This window comes from Protopterus annectens, chromosome 9.part0, assembly GCF_019279795.1.
Source record: "Protopterus annectens isolate FY-2018-M chromosome 9.part0, PAN1.0, whole genome shotgun sequence".
Classification (NCBI taxonomy): domain Eukaryota; kingdom Metazoa; phylum Chordata; order Ceratodontiformes; family Protopteridae; genus Protopterus; species Protopterus annectens.
The window spans coordinates 1,737,455,297-1,737,472,356 of record NC_056743.1 but is presented as its reverse complement, the minus strand read 5'-3'; the positions used below and the strand labels follow the sequence as shown (position 1 = coordinate 1,737,472,356).

Sequence of the window (17,060 nt, the reverse complement as noted above, 5' to 3'; positions counted from 1 at the left end):
CCTTTTCAGTATTTTGCAACAAATAAAATCCTCCCCTCTCAAACTTGGCCTTTCATAATTGGAGCCAACTTATATGTAACCCTATAAAACAAAAAGCCATTAGACTTAGTGGGAAGAATATAGTATACAGTATAAGACACTGCATACAAAGAATGTAGGTGGTAAAACAATTATGTACTTACCACTTATAAATGTTTGGAAATATACCTTGGCCAAAAAAAAAACATGGTGTTTTCTGACAATGTACAAATATATAATGAGGAAGACTTAAAACTGACAGGATTGAAATTGTCTTTCTTCTACTTACAAAGAAAAGGTATGCAGCCTATTCACTGCTTTGAATAATGACATAGGGCAGTGTTGTGATCTCTTCCATCTGTTAGAAGGACACTGAAAAAGAAAATGATCCCAACAGACTTACCTGTCTGGCTACAAGAACCAATAGGTATGCCTATCACTGCAGCCTACCTTCTTCATACCTTTCCTTAAAAGTACAACTGAGAACAGCTGACTTCTAACTGAAAACTATCTATCAGCTAGCATATGAGAATGGTTAGAAATGTACATCTAAATCATTAAAGAAATAATGCTATTAACAGAGATGCAAAGAATGATCCCTGCCTTCTAATGATGTTTTAATTAAAATTATAAATGTTCATTTAATCCAGGTATAAGGAAGGCACTTGAATTAATTATGTCTCTTTTCTTTTTGGTCAGGAAGATGTGACATCCCACTTTGTTTGGTGTTCTACCAACAATTCTTTCTAGTCTACTGAAGAGAAAACCAATATATATATATATATATATATATATATATATATATATATATATATATATGTGAATTTGAATGTAATTATGGAGTGCATTGCTCTCCCTGTGACATAATATGAAATCTTAGTGGTTTGCAGAATTTTTCCAACATAACATGCTTCCCAAGTGGACTGGAGTATATACCTAAAGACCTTTAAGATTTTGCATAATAGAACATTTAAGTGATATAATTTGTTACAGATGCAGTAATGTTCTTTTAAACACACTCAGGTTCATACAGCTGCTGGTTTTATTAGGTTAGATAGAACTTTTGATAGAAAACCTAACAAACTGCAATGATCACATATTGTTGACCAAAAAGAAAAGAAAGGAATAATACAGGTGCCTTGCTTGCATGTGGATTACATGAACATTTACTATGTCAAATGATACTATATTAGAAGGTGGGCTGGGTCATTTTATTCATACCCACTAATACTATTAACCGATTAATAATTTAGGTATGGATTATTTATTTATTTATTCATATATGGCAGTGATTTTTTGATCTTATAAGTTTCTAATCATCTATTTGACCATTTGAGGGTGCAGTTTTTCTTCCTGGAACAAGAGGATGATTTTCTCTATTTTTCTTACGTGGTTTTCTAATGTATTGCAATTAATTTTGGAACTTAAAGATAAATTGTTTTATTTTCCGAGAAATGTATGTAATACTTTCATTTCAAATGTTTCTAGACATTTTCTGGAAAAATTATGCTATCATTCTTGAAAAAAAAAACACGATTTGTTGTTTGGGTTTTCTAGATGCTTAAAATGATCACATGACTAATTTGTCTTGTTTAACGTGTCTTTGATTTTTGTTCTGTACACCTATGGAAAATCATTGCGATGGAAACTACTTTTTTCATCTCGTGCTAGTTTTGGAAATATACAACAAATAGATTTTTTTTTTTGTGCTGGGCATTTGTTTGTGATTTCAGATTTATATATTAAAAGCCAACTTCAGACAACATCTCTCATACAAAATAAATGTCTCCTAGTGCAGTCTCTTTATGGGTGTGTATAATATATATATATATATATATATATATATATATATATATATATATATAGATATATATAGATATATATATATATATATATATATATATGTATATATATATATATATATATCATACACACACACACACACACACACACACACACACACACACACACACACACACACACACACACACACGTGCGCACATAATGTATATATACATATACATATGTACACATACAATAACTTAATACAGCAATCCCGTTACCCAAAATGATACACAAAACTACAATTGCCTACATTTTTAGAAGCTGAAAATCCCTACTTTCTCTCCATGGATGATTTCTGTTTGGTAAAGTAATGTGAGACTTAAATATAAAAGTGGAATAGCTATAGCATTAATAGTATTTACACGTTTACATATTTGTTTTGTATTAAATCTATAGATTCTCTAATTTTCCATTTTTTTCTGCGAAGAAAGGAGAAAAGTACAGAAAATGAACTGAATGAATAGCAGCAAATCATTAGATTTCATAGAGTTCGGCATTTTAGACATGAGAAGTCATCACCATAGCTTGCAGTTCTTAACAGTTTCTGCTTGTACAACTGTCAGTCCGCTTTACTGAATTTTCTGTGGTTAACATCAATCCAAATTTTGCACATGTACGTAACAAATATAATGGAATCACTGCAGTCAGCAGAAATTACACTAAACAACTGCAGGTATAATTCTCAAAATTTCAGCTAATAATGTAATTTTATTTTTAATAACCCTAAATCATTGTCCCTGTACAGCTGTATTCTAAGCTATATGACCATTGTTTTAAAAAAAAGTGTACTATTTTAGCTGATGTGTACCGCTTTCTTGAAATGGTCTCTAGCTCAGTGAGGTTTCCTGAGTAAACAAATCAGAAATAAAAATGTAACTACACCGGGTTAAAACTTTGCATCAAATGCTTTTGTGGGGAAAATGTTGTTATACAATGACAATGATTCTGCACGTTTTAATAACCTGTCTTCATAATATTTGGTTGTTGGGACCATGAATAACTGTTGCAACATAGGCAAGACACATTGCATGCTAAGTACTTTGTGGGGTAAAGTTGAGGGCCTTTCCCAGTCAGATTTGTATTTCTTTACAATGTACAGTACGACTCTCAGCCACAGATATCTGCATAAACTTGTGCTTTATTCATACTCACCTTTCTCTTCATCCTGAAGCTGAATCTCTTTTACACATATTGCTTCACCATGCTGATTGCTCACTCTGCATGTGTAGTTTCCATTATTAGTGGAGTCAATTTTACTAATTTGGATCCCTGAACTATTTTCGAAAATATGTGCATTAGGGCACAGTGGGTAGGTCCAGTTATAGATGGCAGGAGGATTACTGTCAGCTGTGCAGTCTATGGTGACATTATCTCCTTGACTGATATTTTCAGGATGCACATGAACTTCTGTGATAGGGGCATCTGAAATTGAAAAAAAGAACATATCTATTGATACTCTGTACTAAAAAAGTTATATATTGTTTACTCCAAAAGTTGTGTAGCCAAAACAGGATAGCATGATTACAACAAACTCAGAGTAAAATAATGAAATGCAGAATTTTCTGTTTTTTTTGAATTTCACAACTAAATTCAGAATTTACTTTCACTGACAGATGTTATACCTGGAAAGGATTTATAAATTGCAATTATATCAATCTGTGGGCTCCCCACTGAAATCCTAAGACTTGCTTTGCTGTCCTGAGATGAGGAAAAAAAGACCAAAAATGTAGGAGAAAAGAGGACTGAACATCACTTTTCTCCTTTACATTTGTTTGCAGGGAACAAGCCCGAGCCCCCCGAACTTATAGATACACTATAACCACACACACACACACACACACACACACACACACACACACACACACACATATATATATATATATATATATATATATATATATATATATATATACGCATGTTTATTTATTTTTTTGTTTCTTTTTGATAGGAAAAATGGGACCAACAAGGTTATCAATGGCAGCAGCAGCGTCCCCAGGAATGGGTACAGCATTCTCACTAAACAGGGAAGAGTTCCCTGCTCCCTCTCCCAGGATTGATACAAATGACTCTCCCTTGCCCACTGAGGGGGCCTCAACAGCTGCAGAGGATGTGGCAAACCCCCAATCCATAATGGCTGTTGGTGCTACACCACAGGGATCTACCTTTGGTTAAGGCAAACTGCTATCCTGATGTGGTAATAAAAGGCTGTTTGCTTAACTTTTTTTCTTTTTTGTGTCTGGAAGAAGGACTGGCCATAGAATTGCTGGTTTGATCCATGATCAAGCTGAAAATCATGTTTCTTACCAATGAAAAACAAGCAGCACATGCTGATAAAATTTTAAAATTCTAAAAAGTTACTTTTTCCCCAATATGAACACAGTAAAAATTACTTTAATACTCTTTGCTTGCTCCCTAAAGTAAAATAAATACAATTTTCCAGACAGAAAAATTAATTCTACACTGTTTGTAACAACTTTTAAACTGACAGGAAATATGTGTGCTCCCACTTAAAAGTACAGGTAAGTCTCATGACAGTTCATTAAAACACAAATGTCTAGCAGAAAAATAACTTTTCTATTGAGGGCAGTATATTTAAACAATACATTTAAATTTGTGGAAGTTTTTCCCCAAAGAGAACTTCTCTGCCCAGTAATGGAACAGTAGAAGCTGACCATAAATCCTCAAAAACCCACAGAATAATACTTTACTTGGCAGTAGGAATGCTCTGAAGGGCTTGGCACTGAAACACATATTTTTATGCAGTTCACCTCGAGTTGCCTAGCGGTTTGAGTGCATGGTAGGTGTCCTTAAACTTTGGAAGCTGGCCAGCTGTTATATCCTTAGCAGTATATAACCATTTATAGCTATGACTACTGCAGCAGTGATCAATATGATTAATGCTGTCTCCTTGTAGATTTTTTTTAATTTTTCTATTCTGCAGCACATCAGACAACCCTTCATTTTAAGAAAAAAAAAAGAAAAACACTGAATTGATATTTGTGGCCTTAAGGCCTAGTTTCAGATATTAATCCTTTGAAGGACTGACCCAGTTTGGTGGCTTAAGATACCTGTCCTTGGCTACCAGCCTCTTGGCTTAACATCCTTTTTGGGGGGAGCAGATCCACCCCAAGGGATCCTGATTTCTCTTTTGGGTATAACTTTACCATTATTTTGGTGGTATTTGTAAGGTAACATGACTATGGACTGTTTTGGTCTCCTGGGAAACTCTGGACATGGGTCAAGTGGTTTGGAGACACTGACTCAAAGGGATATACCACTAGTGAGGCATCTGCGATATTCAAAACCCGAAGGTGCAGGTAAAAATGCTCCATGAATCTGATGGCTTATAAGATAACAGTTTATGTACATGGGAAGAACATAATGAAAAGGGATCTGTCATCCAGGATTGTCCATGGGTTTTAGCATAACTTGTTTTTTCCTTTGAAATTCTACGGTTCCATTTTTTTTATTGTGGTTCTGCTCATGCTCTGTAGTCGCTCTTCTACCTACTATGGTCTCTTGGAATTTATCACACATGTGTGACTACAGGTGTTGAAAGTAACGGAATCCTGACCTACCTAATATTACCTCAGGGGCCAGGTTAGGTCATGTTTAAGCAATACATTAATAGAGCAAGAACTGATTTTGATTTTCCATTCAGAATCATAGCAGAGAACCCTTCCCACTGGTTAAATACTCACCAACTCAATTGTGCCACTCCTTTTAAACTTACCTGAATACCTCAATTAGCTGCCTTAAAACCTAGGTACAGGCCCTACACAATCTGGTAGCTGAAATACCTGTTCTTGGTTACACAGCATCTTGTCTTCTATACACAAAAACATACACACATATCTATATCTATCTATCTATCTATCTATCTATCTATCTATCTATCTATCTATCTATCTATCTATCTATCTATCTATCTATCTATCTATCTATCTATCTATGTATACCCGGCCTTGTGAACATTGTCTCACTGTGTGTACAAATGAGAAAAGGGGATTGATTATGATGATATACATATCTATCTATCTATCTATCTATCTATCTATCTATCTATCTATCTATCTATATATCTGTCTGTCTGTCTATCTATCTATCTATCTATCTATCTATCTATTTATCTATCTATATCTAAACTATTTCTGTCTAGCCACCCCTGGTGTAATATGACACCCTAACTCAATGTGTAAAAAATTGATAAAAGGGGTTGTGGATATGTATATATATATATATATATATATATATATATATATATATATATATATATATATATATATATATATATATATATATATATATATATATATATATATATATATACATATATATGATATATACATTGTAGTTCTCTGTAAATAAGACCTAACCAGAGAATAAGGCCTCGCATGGTTTTCCAGGGTGGTTATGATATAAGCCCTACCCCAAAAATAAGCCCCAGTTAAGATCGTCAACAACACATGATGGACGTGTTGAATTATAAAATAATAATATTATTGACACCTGTTGACTGAGGTTATCGTACTCTGCTCACCATTTTTGGACCATTCGGACAGTCATAAAATTCTTTCCCTGGGAGTCCTCCACAATTCGTACTGTAACCCTAATGCTCACTCACACTTGACGTTTAAGATCCTTGGCCCATAAACACTGGCAAGTGTACTTTGACTGGTCAAAGTACAGACAACGTAAGTAAAATGTGTGCACTTGATAATTAATGGGTGTGGTCGTGTCTTCTTAACTGTCACCATTTTATGTTGCCACTCATGTCTCATAAGTCTTTAATTAATTCTCCCAGACAAGATGAGTGCAAAAATAAAGAGCTATTCCATCGAGTGCAAGAAAGGAATTGTGGAGGACTCCTGGGGAAAGAATCTGATGACTTTCTGCAAAGAGAAGAAGTTGAATCTCCGAATGGTCCAAAAATGTCGAGAAGCATACGATAACCTCAGTCAACAGGCTGATGATGGAAATGCTAAGAAGTGCAAGTGTGGATCAGGTCGGCAACCATTATTTCCTGAGCTGGAAGGCATCATCTGTGAATGGATTGCTAACAGGAGAGCAAAGGCTTTGGTTGTGTGCAGGGCTGATATTCAAACATTTGCCCTTGCAATGGCACCACAGTTAGAAATATCCCCAGAAGAATTCAAAGCATCACAACATTGGCTGGATGGCTTCCTTCAGTGATATGAACTGTCTCTAAGAAGATCGACAACACTGTTCAAGCTGGAAGATACTGAAGTTATTAAATGTGCACTTGCATTCAAGTCCTTTGTTGATGGCATCGACTTTTCTAAATACCAACTCTCCAACATGATTGCTATGGATGAAACTGCAGTGTTTGTAGGCCAAGGATCTCAAACAACAATTGATCAGAGGGGTACTCATCAATTTACATTCCCTCCGCTGGTTACGAAAGTGCATGTGTTACCTGTATTTTGGCAATTCGTCTAGATGGAAAGAAAACCCCGCCTGTAATCATTAGTAAGGGCAAGAAAGATAAGACTGAACGTGTTTCAGATATTTACATTCTTGAAACTGAAAAAGCCTAGTGCACACAAGCAGTTATAAGGAAGTGGGGTGATGTAATGCAGCCACTTGTTTTGCGAGGTGGCAAAGGAGGTCTGCTAGTCTGGGATTCAACCAGCACTCACCACGCTAAAGACATGAAGAACTTCCTTGCACAGAGAAGAATAGATCAAATAATGATTCTCGTAGGAATGTCTGCCTATCTAAAGACTGCTAATATTGCAATAAACAAGCCATTCAAGGACCATTTGCGCATGGAACTCAATGACTAAATTAAAAATAGAATGGAGAGAAATCAGTGTGGAAACTTTGTGAAGTCTAGCTTGCAAGAGGTCGTGACTTGGGTGAAGAATTCATGGGATAAAATCACTGACAGCTGTGTTGCCAATGCACTATGAGCAGGCTACATGGACAAGCAGTAGTAATTTAAGGAGAGCTGTATTGCTGGGCATTAACGATTGGGGCCAATTGTTCTACAGGAAATGGAGTCGCAAGAAATTCAGGCTGGAATTCGGGGTTTGGTGACTTATGACAATGTTCCAGAAGAAGATGACATGACTGTATTTGAATAACTTTTCTGTTATTGGGGCAACAGAATGGATTGCTTCTGCTTTCAGCTGCCAGTAAGCTCTTGTCAGTTTTTTTACTTTATTGTATTAAGGTAATGTTTCGTTATCAAGGTGTAATTACAAAGTGAGGCCACTAGTTCCCAGACTTCATTTTTATGACTTTCCATCATTCTTCTCTTACGGTTTGGGTAAGGAATAAAGAAAGCATCACCACTCAAAAAGTGGCAGTTATTCACCGGTTTTATTCCCCTCCTCCAATACACATGTATTGAGATTTTTCTGCACTTTCTGTTAAGCATGAAATATTGCACTGTGAAAGCCAATGTGTAGATATTCTGAAGATGAAATGTTTGTTGCACTGTTTATGTAGAATTCTCACACAACTGTTAATGGGTTACCTAGAACTGTTGCCCAATAACGGAAAAGTACTAAATAAATGTCAATTTGTGTACATGAATAAATGTCGATTTGTGTACATGAATAAATGTCGATTTGTGTACATGAATAAATGTCAATTTTTGTACATGAATAAATGTAGACTGTTGTACGGGGAGGGGTAAATAAGGCATCCCCTGATAATAAGCCCTATTGCGTATTTCGGTGGGGGAAAAAGTATAAGACCCGGTCTTATTTTCCGGGAAATATAGTATATATAGGTGCATTAAAGAACATAGAAACACCTGAACTTCAATGTCGACAATGAAAGGTCAACAATGTAAATGCTGACATGGTACTATGCAGGTGCAAGGAACATCACTGGTGCATGCAAATTTAAAAAAAATAAAAACATCTTTTTTTGCAGGGGGACAAGCCCCTCTGCACCTTACATCCCCCACATATTACATATACTAACTGGCACAATCCTCTGGGTAGGAGCATATTCCACAAACCCACAGATTCTGGATTTTACACATCTATCAGCTATCTTTGTTGACCAAAGTATGTCTTCAAAACAGCCTCCACTCTTTGCTCCCACATTTATATATATATATATATATATATATATATATATATATATATATATATATATACATTTATATATATATTTTTTTGTATTCACATTTTGTTTATTTCTTCCACGCTGTTTAACAGGTAGTTTTATACATTTTGGTGATGTAAGGTTGAGAATTATGGACTCCCTATTGATATGTCAGCATTCTAAATGCCTTGTGCTGACAAGCCAAAAAAAAAACAAAAGTCTGAAACACAGGAGAAGAGCGAATTGTGAAAATCGCTCTTCTTCTTCTTAAAACTTCTTTCTGCAGAGAGATCAGGCCCTTCCCACACCCCTTGAATGTGTTGTGTGTGTGTATATATATATATATATATATATATATATATATATATATATATATATGCATAAGTGGGCGTACCTTTGTTGAAGGTTGTGCGTCAGGGCTGGCAACTCGGCACGTAAAAATCAGCTGCCAATCATTAGCGGACCGGAGTTCCGCTGTGGAGACCCCTAACTGGGAAAAGCCTATATATATATATTGACTCCAGCATTGCCATACCTCAGAGAAAAGGGAATATTCTGAGAAATGGTATCTCAGGCTTAGAATATGTAAGTCCGATCTTTCAAACATTCAGCCTCCATGTTTTGGGATTCAGGATCCTCTCTAGTGGGTCCTGACTTTACAAATGGTTACAAAATAAGCAAATGGCAGGCTAGTGCTGATGACTATCATTAAAGTGATCATTGCTGTGCCTTGTTGGGATCGGTGGTACAGAGCTTACTGTATAAAAGCTCCAAACCAAATGTCATAAATGAAATTTGATGTTCTTTAACTTTTTGTGTCAGAAAAAACAAGAAAGCCTGTGGGCAGTGGTAACTGGAGTAGCAAGTGGACATACATTACTGTGAATGTTACATTTTTCACTTTCTTCTCATTGAAGCATCAGGAGTATAGAGGATGTTGGTATAATTTTGATGGCAGATCATGTATGAAAGAAAATGGCAGGGACAGGCAGGTACAGGATCACTTGGGGAGCAGTATCTATTCGAAGAACGAAATAGCCATTATAGTTATGTTTCCTTCACAGAAAAGGTAGTACATGTTTTCAAGCGTACAAACTCAGCATGTATAAGAATCATATTACTGATGTGCTTTTTGAAACTAGAAACAAAACCAATACTCTTTTCTATGAAAAGTAATGTTTTTTCCAGTCAGTTTTATATGTTTCAGCAAAATATGCATTTTGTATGCACTCTGAGAGGCATTCCTACATTTGAGATTCTCCTGTCTACTTTTCATAAAAACTATTGTACTGTGTAAAACACAACAAAAGTGGGATTATCAAAAGGACTTGTCCCATAAAATTTCATAAGAATATCTTGAAGTATTATAGACAGATTCTCATTTGAAGTAAGGTTGGAATTCAGGCCAAAATGGCTTTTGTAAATTGACAGTGCAAAATTTCTACAAAGCATTCATTCAGGTGAAAACAATCGTGCAGCATTCATCCCTTTCTTCAGACTAAAATAAATGAAAGCTGCTAAAAATATAACATTGTCAAGTTGGGGTGATTTCAGCCCTAAAAGGAATGTTTTTTGTATAAAAGCGATCTTTTCAATGTTTGTACATGCTGAGGTATAAAACAATGACATTAAAAATGTTCCTTTTAATAAATTAAAAATACATCTGCATCTTTATTTTCTTTGGGGATAGCAGCCTGGTCTAGAGGTGTTTAGTAGATAATTATGCCATTCACATTCCCTGAAATGTATGAATAAACAATGGATTGGTTTAGCAAAAATGTCCAAAAACGAAGTATTTGGGGACACAACTTCTGATAATGCTCAGCAGTTAAGGGATTAAATGCACTATTAGTAGTTCCTGTTGTATATATTTCTGTGATGGTATCCTATAGTTCATAACTTATAGTGCACAATGATTATTTAAGGGTCAACGTCCAATTAAAGCACAGACTCCTTTGCTAAAGAATAAACTAAATTATCAAGGGAATTTCTAAAAGCTGTTAATGTTTCACTTTGGAGTACATATAAAGAAGTTTACTCCACATGCAAACCATGGAATGAGATATAACGTGATCTTAATATGAATTTATTAATTCTAAAATTATAATCTCCTTCCCTAGTAGCACATTTACGTTGTAACAGTTTAATATCCAGCAATAACTGAAGTTCGTCAACATGAAAAGCCCTGAAAGCAAGGCACAATTTGCCATTTAAATGCCTATAACTGAATAAATAAAGGCTACTATACTCTAATCTCACAATATGCAGAAGCTGTTTAATAATGGGGATTCTCCTGGGATACTTTTGCTGTGTACTTTCCAGCATATCACACCTACCATAAGCAGGGATCAATGAGTATAACTGATTACTGGTCTCACATATGAAAAAAAATAGTTTAGCCATAATGGTGGCACCTTGTGAAATTAAGTTCTTGAAAATAAAACCAACTACCTTCATGGCTTAAGATTTTATTATCTGCACTTGACTTTTGCACTTTAAGTTGTTACATACAGTAACTCCTAGCTCTTTGTAATCATCCATTACATTTAAATCTACATTTTCTGAACTTATAGGCCTTAGAGATGATTTTATCAATGTGCAAGACTCCACATTTATCTTGAGTGATATGTAATTAACCATGTACGTTCTCCAGATACTTTTTAAATATATACATATCTATCTATATTTTCTATATCTATTTTTAATATATATATATATATATATATATATATATATATATATATACATATATATATATATATATATATATATATCTACACACACAGACACACAGACACAGACACACACACACACACACACACACACACACACACACACACACACACACACACACACACAGACACACACACACACACACACACACACACACACATATATATATATATATATATATATATATATATATGTTCATAGGTGTATACTAGGTTAACAACCACTAGGGCCTTTATAAGTCTAGCCATGCAGCCCAAATGTGTCCCACAAGTTATACGTTTTAGACATGTACATGGGGTTTTTGTTTGTTATGAAATAATTTATTGACTGCCTCTGTCCATCAGAGATGTGGATGCCAGACCAGAGGTGAATTTTGAATTTCCCATCCCATGGTCCAAGTTACTTTTATGCTTAGCCATGCATCCCAAATCTTTTACAAGTTCTGGTGTCCTTGATAAGTGTAAGCAGTGGCTTAGGAGATAAAACATTTACAAGCAGGGGTCTGGGAGATGAATGTTCATGGCTGTCTGTGTTCATCAGAGACTTAGGTGCCAAACCAGGGATGAATTTCCTGTTCCCCATTTAATTATCCAAGTAACACTTGAATTGGGTTAGGGAGGAACTCTGATTCACATGGATGGAGAGCCTGTTCCACAGAAGGCGTAGTCTCTGGAACACATACCTGTATCTCCAGCAGATCCTATTTATGTCACAGGCAATGGGTAATTATGGTGCTATTTGTTTTGAAGATATGCAGGAGGTCCACCAAAATGGGGTCTGACATATGCCAGGCATAGATCTCCCCTCAACAGCCTGTAGAAGACAGAATACAGGGTAGGGCCTTGAGGTGGTCTGCATGGAACATGTTACTTATATCCTGCATTCTTTTAGTGAGGAACCTCTGTAGATGTTTCAAATGTTGGATACATAAGAAAGGGGGCATTGTACTCAAATATAGGTCTGTTGAATGCTGAATACAGTGGAACAATGACGTCTTTAGTCCTAGATGCCATACCTTTGTTTATAAGTTGCCCAACATAGAATAATTTCCTCACTACTGTAGACACATGATTGTCAAAGGCTAGACTACTGTCTGTTTGTCCCCAAGTCCCTGACGTCTAGGTCATTTCTTAGGTGTATGCTGTCAAAATGATAGTTACCAGAGGTGGATGACTTCCCGAAGGATAATACTATGCATTTCTTGGCATTTAGTTTTAGTCCATGGCTTTAACACCAGTTGTTTGTCTATGTCAGCCCTTCCTGGAGAACATTGGTGCCAGTGGGGGATTCAGTGATAGCTCTTAATTTGCAATCATCTGCAAATTCAGTCAGCCAAAGGCCAGTGACACTAGACTTGACTTCAGAGAAGTAAATGCCAAAAAGGAGTGGCCCCAGGACTGATCACTGAGGATCTCTACTTGTGACTGAACTCTTTGTAGAGGTGGCCTTAATATTTCTAATTCCCTGGGTCCTGTCTGTGAGCTAGCTGGCTTTCCACCAGGTGACATAAGGGTTTGTTTCTAACCTCTTGAGTTTGTCAGCAATACCCATCGTATACCAATTTGCCCTCATCCAAAGAAGGCCACCAGGTTGAATAGCTATGACCATCCCCTGCCAAAACCAAACTGGGTTGGGTCCAGTGTCTGGAGGTTTCCCATGTCATTATTGATCATTTTCATAATAACTCTTTCCATGGTTTTGCATATGAGACTAGTGAGATTTATGGGTCTGTAGTTTCCAGGGTCTGTAGATGGCCCAACTTTGTGTAGAGCGATGGTTGTTGTTGTTCTATATTCACGAGGCACGAAGCCTGTTTGGAGGCTACAGTTAAATAGCAAAATTCCAGAGGGCCTGATAGGCCATGTTTCATGCTATTTAGAAGGGGTCTATATTAGAACACTGAAGTTTCAAAACTTTGAGTGTTCTAATATCGAACCCTATGCAACGAAAGTTTAAAACATCGAATGTACAGAACAGTGGATTTTTCCTAGGGAAAAAATTTGCTGTTCCAAAACACATACACACAACACAAGCACACCAAACAAACAGCAATTCACACACATACACCTAAACTCTTACAACTAACCATAAACTAAACTATACATACACCACTAACTATCCACTTACCTTAACCAAAACCCTAACCCTAAGGTCCGTCACTATCACACAATCACCTCACCCATGCCCTAACCCTAACTCACCTGCCCCGCCCTAATCCTCACGTCCACACAATCACACACTTACCTGACCCGCTTCCTAGCCCTAACTCACCTAACCCTTCCTAACCCTCATGTCCACACAATTGCACACTTACCTGAACCCGACCCGTAACTTTCCACCACAGCACTGAAAATGCAGAAGTAACAGAAACGGACAACCAAATTCTTTCCCTAGCAAAAAATTCGTTTTTTTGTTTCTTCGATATTTTCAGCATTCGCTGAAAATGGGTCAGTATTAGAACACTCGAAGTTTTGAAACTTCGGTGTTCTAATATAGACCCTTTAGAAGACATCCTGGGTTATTGTCTGGGCCCATTGATGGAGTGCTCTTGGCCTTAGAAAAAGCATAAAGTGTTTCCTAGTGATTTAAGTGGGAGTTATATCTGATGGTATTTCCTGAGGGAAGGCTGAGGAGGAGAGAGCGGGTAAAGTTGGAGCTGAATTTGTCAGCCAGTAAGTTTGCTATACCTGTTGGTTCAGTGTTAATGCTTCCTTTACCAATGAGCTCAGCATACAATTGTGTACTGATTTTGAGGCTGTGGACATAGCTAAAAAATGCCTTGTAGTTGTCCTTGGTCTGGGAGGCCAAACTTACCTCAAATTTAGCTTTGGTAGACTTTATTTGTCCTCTGAGTTGTTTGTTTAATTTGATGAGAGTGCTTTTATTCTGCTGGGTGCTGCACCTCCTAATTTTTGCCATGATTGTTTTTCCTTCTGTTATGCAGCCTATTGATTTTGTGGTTCCACCAGGGTGGCTTGTTTTTGAGTTAGTTCTGTACTTCTTCCTGGTGGGTACAGCTGCCTCTATACAGCTATTAACATGCTTGTTTAGGGTTTCTGTATAGGCAGCAGTGTTCTCAGGGCTTATGGGGGCTCGAAATTTTGCCAGGTTCTCACTTAATAGTAAGAAGTTAGCCTTAGGGTAGTTCCTGAATTTTCCAGGATTAGCTGGGCTTCTAGGGATACCATTTTGTGGTCTGACCTTACCAGAGAAGACATGACTCTAGGCAGTGTGCAGCATTCTCTCATATTGGGACAAGATGCAATATGATTGCAACCCTGCTTGGTGTATTGACAATCCAGGAATCACTGTGCCTGTACATTTGGTGTCATATGATTCTCAGTTAATAGTGAAGTAATTAAAGTCACCCATGAATATGGTATTGGGTTGGATAATGAGTGTTTCTAATCAGTTTGAATAGATGATATGGGTTTCCTGGGTCATAGATGGGGACCTATAGCTTGCAAGTAAGTGGTATTGGCTTTTGCCTATGAGGATTTGAATGCAGAGAGGCTCAAGTGCATTCATTTTTGATGTAAACTGAGACACCTCCACCCTTAGTCCCTATTTGTGTAGTAGCTGGTCTGAATGTGTAGAAGGCATTATAACCAGGGAAATTGGAGACTGAAAAGTGGTGACAGGGGAAAGCATAGTTAGGCTGCATAGGATTGTGGTCTGTAGGATGATGTTTGTGATCAAGAAGAAGAGGAGGAGAGTGAGGGCAGTGCTCAGGATCAAATGGTGGAAGTTGAACAAGGATGACTGTAAGGTGGAGTTCAGGGAAGAGTTAAGACAGGCACTTGGTGGCAGAGAAGAGTTACCAGATAGCTGGTCAGCCACAGCAGAGGTGGTAAGGGTGACAGCTAGAAAGGTGCTTGGTGTGACATCTGGACAGAGGAAGGAGGGCAAGGAGACCTGGTGATGAAACGAGGAAGTACAGGAGAGTACACAGAGGAAGAGGTCGGTGAACAAGAAGTGGGACTGTCAAAGAGATGAAGAAAGTAGAGAGGAGTACAAGTAGATGAGGTGTATGGTGAAGAGAAAGGTGGCAAAGGCTAAGGATAAGGCATATGGTGAGTTGCATGAAAGTTTGGACACTAAAAAGGGAGAAAAGGACCTGTACTAAATGGCTAGACAGAGGGACTGAGCTGGGAAATATGTGCAGCAGGTTAGGGTGATAAAGGATAGTGAGGGAAACGTACTCACAAGTGAGGAGAGTGTGTTGAGCAGATGGAAAGAGTACTTTGAGGGATTGATGAATGAAGAGAATGAGAGAGAGAGAAGGTTGGATGATGTGCGGATAGTGAATCAGGAAGTGCAACGGATTAGCAAGGAGCAAGTAAGGATAGCTATGAAGAGGATGAAGAATGGAAAGACTGTTGTTCCAAATAACATACCTGTGGAAGCATGGAGGTGTTTAGGGGAGATCGCAGTGGAGTTTTTAACTAGATTGTCAAATGAAATCTTGGAAAGTGAGAGGATGCCTGAGGAGTGGAGAAGTGTTTTGGTAATGATTTTTAAGAATAAGGGTGGTGTGCAGAGCTGTAGTATCTACAGAGGGATAAAATTGATCAGCCACAGCATGAAGTTATGGGAAAGAGTAGTTGAAGCTAGGTTAAGAAGGGGGGTGATGATTACTGAGCAATAGTACTGTTTCATGCCAGGAAAGAGCACTACAGATGCAATGTTTGCTCTGAGGGTGTTGATGGAGAAGTATAGAGAAGGTCAGAAGGAGTTCCATTGTGTCTTTGCAGACTTAGAGAAGGCATATGACAGGGTGCCTAGAGAGGAGTTGTGGTATTGTATGAGGAAGTCGGGAGTGGCAGAAAAATATGTAAGAGTATTACAGGGTATGTATGAGGGTCATGTGATAGTGGTGAGGTCTGCAGTAGGAGTGATGGATGTGTTCAAGGTGAAGGTGTGATTACATCAAGAATCAGTTCTGAGTCCTTTCTTATTTGCAGTGATGGTGGATAGGTTGACAGATGAAATCAGACAGGAGTTCCCATGGACTATGTTGTGGATCACATTATGATCTGCAGTGAGAGTAGGGAATAGGTTGAGGAGACCCTGTAGAGGTGAAGATATGCTCTAGAGAGGAGAGGAATGAAGGTCAGCAGGACCAAGACAGAATATATGTGTGTGAATGAGAGGGAGGATAGAGGAATGGTGAGGATGCAGGGAGTAGAGTTGGTGAAGGTGAATGAGTTTAAATATTTGAGATCAACAGTTCAGAGTAATGGTGAGTGTGGAAGAGAGGTAAAGAAGAGAGTACAGGCAGGGTGGAGTGGGTGGAGAAGAGTGTCAGGGGTGATGTGTGACAGACCAGTACCAGTATCGTTGAAAAAGACAGTCTACAAGAGGGTAGTGAGACCAGCTAT

General features: G+C 37.5%; 1 protein-coding gene across 2 annotated transcripts in view; it reads right to left on the bottom strand.

The window, feature by feature from the left end:
• LOC122812235 (cell adhesion molecule 4-like) overlaps positions 1–17,060 on the bottom strand; it is a 507,138-nt gene that overhangs the window by 84,829 nt on the left and 405,249 nt on the right. For both annotated transcript variants that reach the window (XM_044084591.1, XM_044084593.1), the window contains one exon: positions 3,016–3,285. In XM_044084591.1, the coding sequence (XP_043940526.1) occupies positions 3,016–3,285 (270 nt within the window). The remainder of the gene's footprint in view (positions 1–3,015; positions 3,286–17,060) is intronic.